The following is a 6,625-nucleotide window of genomic DNA, read 5'->3' on the forward strand; positions in this document are numbered from 1 at the left end:
AATATGGAGTGAAAGGGTTGCCAGATGAAAGAGCCTTGTGTAGACTGGTTTCTCAGAAGAGGCCTGAAAGATCTTCTAAGGCTTTTTGTAACATGCTGCTTTCTCTTTCATCTCGGCTTTGCCCTACAGCTCAGTGCTGACATTTTGTTTTCATTCTGTTGATTAGGTATTATCATTGGTGTACATGTTGTGTGTACTTTATACACACTGTTACCTAGGTGACTTTGTAAGTCACTGAATAAGAATGTCAGTAAATTAATTACTTTGCACGATTAGAGAAGTAGCTAATCATTAATGAGAATGTGCACATTTGACATTCATTTTAAACAACATAATAGTCACTCAACACCAATCAGGAACTACTACAAAAGATCATTGTGCCTGGTTCTTGTTAGTTCTCATTCGGGCCTGGTTCTGAGAGTTGAAATGAGGCATCAATATCAATCATCAAGGACTCCAAAAACAGTCCCTATATACAGCAGCGGTACGTGGGTAAAATCACTGGGGAAGCCAAGCCAGGAAAATAGCTATATTACAACCTACTGTCTGTGTTGTGATAATTGTGTTGTTTGCTCTATAGCCTTTTAGTTCATATCCCTTGCCACCGTGATATATAGGTCTAAGGCCGAGACAATAAGAAGACACAGTGGCAGAATAAATTCAACCACACCTTTGTTTCATCACAAAACCGGAGAGCAAACAAACAGTTACATGACCTACTACAGTATGGTCAAGCAAGTTAATGTTTCCGACATTTTCGGACTACTAAACAACTATTGATTTAGAACCACAGAGAGTTGCAATGAAACAGGAGCTGCCTCCACTATTCCAGCACCATTTCAACTTCAATATTTCAACATCATCAAATCACCTATAGACCTTAGACCTATAATTCTGCCGAATCCACATAAGCTAAATATGACAATGTATGAATTTACAGTGCATTCGGAAAGTATTCAGACCCCTTGACTTTTTCCACATTTTGTTACGTTCCAGCCTTCTTCTAAAAGCGATTACATTTTTTTAAATCCTCATCAATCTATACCCAATACCCCACAATGACAAAGCGAAAAATGTAATTGATTAGACATGATTTTGAAAGGCGCACACCTGTCTATATAAGGTCCCACAGTTGACAGCGCATGTCAAAGCAAAAACTAAGCCATGAGGTCGAAGGAATTGTCTGAAGAGCTCCGAGACAGGATTGTGTCGAGGAACAGATCTGGGGAAGGGTACCAAAAAATGTCTGCAGCATTGAAGGTCCCCAAGAACACAGTGGCCTCCATCATTCTTAAATAGAAGTAGTTCGGAATCGCAAAGACTCTTCCTAGAGCTGGCCGCCTGGCCAAACTGAGCAATCTGTGGAGAAGGGCCTTGGTCAGGGAGGTGACCAAGAACCCGATGGTCACTCTGACAGAACTCCAAAGTTCCTCTGTGAAGATGGGAGAACCTTCCAGAAGGACAACCATCTCTGCAGCACTCCACAAATCAGGCCTTTAAGGTGGAGTGGCCAGATGGCAGCCACTCCTCAGTAAAAGGCACATGACAGCCCGCTTGGAGTTTGCCAAAAGGCACCTGAAGGACTCTCAGACCATGAGAAACAAGATTCTCTGGTCTGATGAAACCAAGATTGAACTCTTTGGCCTGAATGCCAAGCGTCACATCTGGAGGAAACCTGGCACCATCCCTACGACACTATGAGATGCAACAATTCAAGTTTTTTCTGTTAATGACGTTTGGCTCATCATTGGTGTGCCAAATCCAAATCCAAACTGGCTTCCCTTTACACTTTCTTTTGTTGGTGCGCCAGGACCATTCACAGTTGAGCTCACTTAGTTTAGCTGATTGGCTATTATTTTATTTTAAAAATTATCAAGGGAAGTCAAATGTTCGCTGGCTTCATTTGTATTCAATGCTATGGGTGGCAACAATGTCATATTCTTTTTTACCAGACAGTATCAGATAGACGGCCTACACATACTGAGACAGAGGGACGCTGTTTCGCTTGCTCGGATGGTTTCTCCTGTGAGATACATTCAGCTTCTTGCGAATTGAAGGAAAATTATGAAACACAGAGGGACGGAAGATAAAGTAACTTTTTTTCTGCCTATATAAGCCAAGGCTCACCTGTAAACCAGAGAGTCATCGTAGGTTCCGTTGTATTGGATCTGGAACATTCGGATGCCCGGTATACTCCTCTGGAAGCTGAACCTGACCAGGGCCGAGGTAGACGTGGCCTCAGCGATCACCACCTTCTTCTCCTGGTTCGTCTTTGTGTTTCCCAGTGGCGCCACTCCTCCGCCTTCCCCACCACCACCCATCCTCGTTACCGTGGTGATATCAGAAGAACCTGGGTCCTGTTCCTTCTCCACAGTACTGTTGGTGATGTGTGGGAGTTTGGCGATCACCAGGTCAACAGTTTGTTGGGACTCCCCGGCCGGGTTGGAGGCAACACAGATGAAGGAGCCTGATGGAGCGATAGAGAACATTTATTTGCTTTTCTGTTTCCTTTCAAATGAAGGGGAAGCTAAATGTAACAAGAGAACAGAGTTCATCAAAGGATAATTTTGATTTGGATTATATGGTCTAAAAAACTGGCTTCAGGGGCTGTTAAAACCCAAAGCATACAAACAGAAACACTCAACATAATCACCATAACAGACATTTCAATGACACCCACCTGAGTCCTTCACAGTGCTGATAAGGATGTCCAGGGTCCCATCACTGTGCACCGCAGCCCGGGAGGAATTGGACATGAGCCGGCCATCTGGGGCGATCCAGTGGATGATGGGGTCTGGGTCGCCCCTGGCCTTACAGCGCAGAGATACACTCTGACCCTCCAATGCTCGCAGCTCCTAGATGGTGTTAGGGAAAACAATATTACTTCTGCGATAATTATTGAGTTATCGCGACAAAAGCAGTTATCATGATTTGCAATAGCACGATAATCAATGTTAGGCAATCATTGCAATAAAAGCGGTTATCTTGGAAAGGGAGGACAAAAGGTGTGTTATAAAACAAAAGGTGTGTTCAGTGACACGCTTGATAATGCATATTTTGTCAGTTATCATGATACTGTTATCACTGGGTTATCGCGATACTATTTACCAATGATGTGTTGTGACTGTATCATCTCAGCCCTACCTGGGAGTGTCTGGTGATAAGAGGGGGCTCACAGAGGAACTCTTCTTCAGACACGGTCCAGAAGTATCGCCCAGCCAGGTGCTGCGGAGCCGCACATGTCTCCAGATCATCCTCCCTCCTCAGCCTCCTCAGCCACAGCAGCTCACAGTTACACCTCAGTGGGTTCCCCCCAAAACTCAACGCAAATGACGTCGGCCCCATGCTCCCTGATGTGGCCAAGACGCCGGCCCGTTGGAACACTGGGTCTGGCGGAAGCTTCTGGAGCTTGTTGGATGTGACGTCAAGGCGTTTGAGCTTCTGCAGGCTAGAGAAGGTTCCCTCAGGAATGTAGCTAAGCATGTTGTGGTCCAAGCCCAGGGTGTGGAGGCTGGTCATTCTCTGGATGGCCACCCAGGGGGCGCTTTCTAAGTTGTTGTAGGACAGATCTAACTCCTCTAGAGCTGTGAGATCATTGAAGGCCCCGATGTGGATGTGAATCAGCTGATTGTTGTTGAGAATGAGATGTTGGAGCTTGGACATCCCACTGAAGGAGTCGTTGGTGAGCCTCGTCAGACGGTTGCTGTCCAGATGCAAGGCTCTGAGGTTCTCCAGATCTTTAAAGGCGTGAGGCGAAATGGAGCTGATGGTGTTCCGAGACAACGTCATGTCTTGCAGTTTGGTCATGTTGGCGAAGTCCCGTCGTTTGATGCTCGTAACGAAGTTGTCGCCCAGACGCATCTCCACGGTGTGACGGTCGATGTCGGGCGGGACGAAGAGGAGGCCCTTCTTGTCGCAGAGGGTTGCTAGGTTGGGGTTAAGCATCTGGCAGACACAGCGTTTTGGGCACACCTGGACCTTGTGGGCTTTTACAGCCATGCCAAGTACCATCAGGTAAACTAACAGGGTCTCCATCAGGCTTTGCAGTTAGGCTAACACACCTGGATAGATAAGAAAGAGAAAGCATTTTAATATCCTACATGTTGAATGGAGATAACCCCAAGACACTGATATAAGGTAATTTACCTCAAATAGGAGACAAGAGAGAAAGTATTTTAATAACATGCAATTGGATGAAGTTGCACCAGACTGATCCAAGGTCAGTTTTTTCCCCTGACAGAATGGGAACATACACCAAAGTAGAGACCGGAGAGAAAATATTGTTTTCGTTTATTTGGATACCGCTACTCTTCCTGGATCCTGGGGTCCAATCAAATGCCAAAACAAAGCCGTCATATACACCCACACAAAAACAATGAAGTAGAAACAAGAGAGACAGAATTGTATATGTTTATTTGGATTTCCATTAGCTGTTACTTTTTCCAGAGCTACTCCAAAGATATTTATAACTAACACAAGACAGACCAGAGCCTGTGGTTTCCAATGGGAGCAAATTAATCATAGTGGGCAGGACAAGCAAGGTGATGGGCAGAGACAAGCATGAGCTAGTGAGATCCTATTGTCGCGTTCCAGCATTTATTTGCATATTTCCGTTAGGGAACGCATACTCTGTGAAGTGCACGTGTGCAGTAACTCAATTCGCTCTTGCACCTGAACAACGCAATTTTTTGAAACTTTGGCAAAGGGTAAAGTCTACAAAGCAGGGTCTGCTTTGGTTGTTATAGATTCTAGTTTTGGAAACAGAAAAAAACTGTATGGAGATCGAATGTTTCATTGATGAGAAAATTAGCAGAATGTCGGCCAAAATCCATCTTGCTCCATCTTCTCACAATGCCTGCCACTGGGCTTCCTCTCATCACCATATTTGGTAGCGAGTGGAAACGGCAACCGGATGCTTCACATATATACATCTGGTAAAATATCTGGCTTATTGTTCTATCTGTGGCTACTCTTCCTGGGGTTCAGACAAAACAGAACAAAACAATCATACAACAGGTGTCACACCCTGATCTGTTTCACCTGTCTTTGTGATTGTCTCCACCCCCCTCCAGGTGTCGCCCATCTTCCCCATTGTCCCGTGTGTATTTATAACGGTGTTCTCTGTTTGTCTGTTGCCAGTTCAACTTGTCTGTCAAGTCAACCAGCGTTTTTGTATCAGCTCCTGCTTTTCCCCAGTCTCTTTTCTCGTCCTCCTGGTTTTGACCATTGCCTATCCTGGGCCTGCCCACCTGACCACTCTGCCTGCCCCTGACTCTGAGCCTGCCTGTACCATCCTGTACCTTTAACCCGTCTCTGGATTACCGACCTCTGCCTGACCTGAGCCTGCCTGCCATCCTGTACCTTTGCCCCTGTTGCTGTAATAAATATTGTTACTTCGACACAGTCTGCATCTGGATCTTACCTTATCCTGATAGTACGAACTGGCCATGACTAACCCAGTAGACCTGGGCCAGCTGCACAACACCATCTCCTCCCAAGGAGCCACCGTCGGGAGGTACAAGGAACTTTTTCGTGGCCTTATGGAGGGGGTCCAAACGTTGGCTCAACGCCATGACCGGGCATTGAACAGTTTGCTGGAGCAATTCCACGGGCTGTCTGGGAGGCAGCCTACCACGGTGGTAACCCCACAGCCCCTCAGTAACCCAGCTGCTAGCAGCAACATCTCATCAGCCAATCCACCTTCTCGGGAGTCCCGTTTAACCCCCCCGGGAACGCTTCAATGGAGAGTCGAGCACCTGTCTGCATTTCTAGCTCAGTGTGCCCACATTTTCGAGCTTCGGCCCTCCTCCTTCCCCTTGGATCGTTCCAATCATCACACTGATGTCCGGGAGGGGTCTCACGTGGGCTACTGCTGTATGGGAACAGCAGCCGGCCATATGCGTTAGTCTGGAGAGTTTCGTGGGAGAGGTGAAGAAGGTTTTTTACGCCCCGTTCTCCGGGAGAGAAGCTGCCCGGGAGCTAATCCAGCTTCGGCAAGACGTTGGCAGCGGAGACTGGTTAGAACTAGGAAGCACTGTTCGATATGTTACTGCACGGCGTCTTGGAGGAGGTCAAGGACGAGCTTGCTGCTCGGGAGTTACCTACGGATCTCGATTCCCTCATCGCTTTGATCATATGAATCGATGGGCAATTATGGGCACGACAGAGGGAGAGGAAATTCGACTTCGCTCGCACGTCCAGGGATTCCACCTTGCCTCCGAGTCGTCATGGAAGTTCTTGACGATCCCGTTGCCTAGAGAACCCGAGGCCTCCCGACTTTCCCTGAGAGTCGAAGGAGAGGGCTGAGTCACCGCTTCCCGAGCATATGCAACTACGTAGAGCTGGGCTATTGCCAGCGGAACGGCAATACAGGATCAACACAAAGAGTTGTGGCTGGAAGGGGCGGAGCTTGCTGGAAGGGGCGGAACACCCATTCATCATATGGACAAACCACAAAAATCTGGAGTATCTCCTCACCGCCAAACGCCTCAACTCCAGGCAAGCTAGATGGGCCCTGCTGTTCATATGGTTCAACTTCTCCCTCTCATATCGGCCAGGATCCAAGAATGTCAAGCCGGATGCACTGTCTCGCCGTTATAGCCCCACGGCTAATACCCCTGGAGCC

At 47.3% G+C, this 6,625-nt stretch overlaps 1 protein-coding gene across 1 annotated transcript; it reads right to left on the bottom strand.

Moving 5' to 3' along the window:
* Positions 1–2,123: 2,123 nt before the first annotated feature.
* Positions 2,124–4,035, bottom strand: LOC120019014 (leucine-rich repeat and fibronectin type-III domain-containing protein 5-like). The gene is made up of 3 exons (XM_038962201.1): positions 3,145–4,035; positions 2,681–2,855; positions 2,124–2,467 (listed from the first exon to the last, which is right to left on the bottom strand). Exons 1-3 carry the CDS (start codon positions 4,033–4,035, stop codon positions 2,124–2,126), a joined length of 1,410 nt encoding a protein of 469 aa, XP_038818129.1.
* Between the last annotated feature and the right edge of the window lie 2,590 nt (positions 4,036–6,625).

Source organism: Salvelinus namaycush, chromosome 24, assembly GCF_016432855.1.
Source record: "Salvelinus namaycush isolate Seneca chromosome 24, SaNama_1.0, whole genome shotgun sequence".
Lineage (NCBI taxonomy): Eukaryota > Metazoa > Chordata > Actinopteri > Salmoniformes > Salmonidae > Salvelinus > Salvelinus namaycush.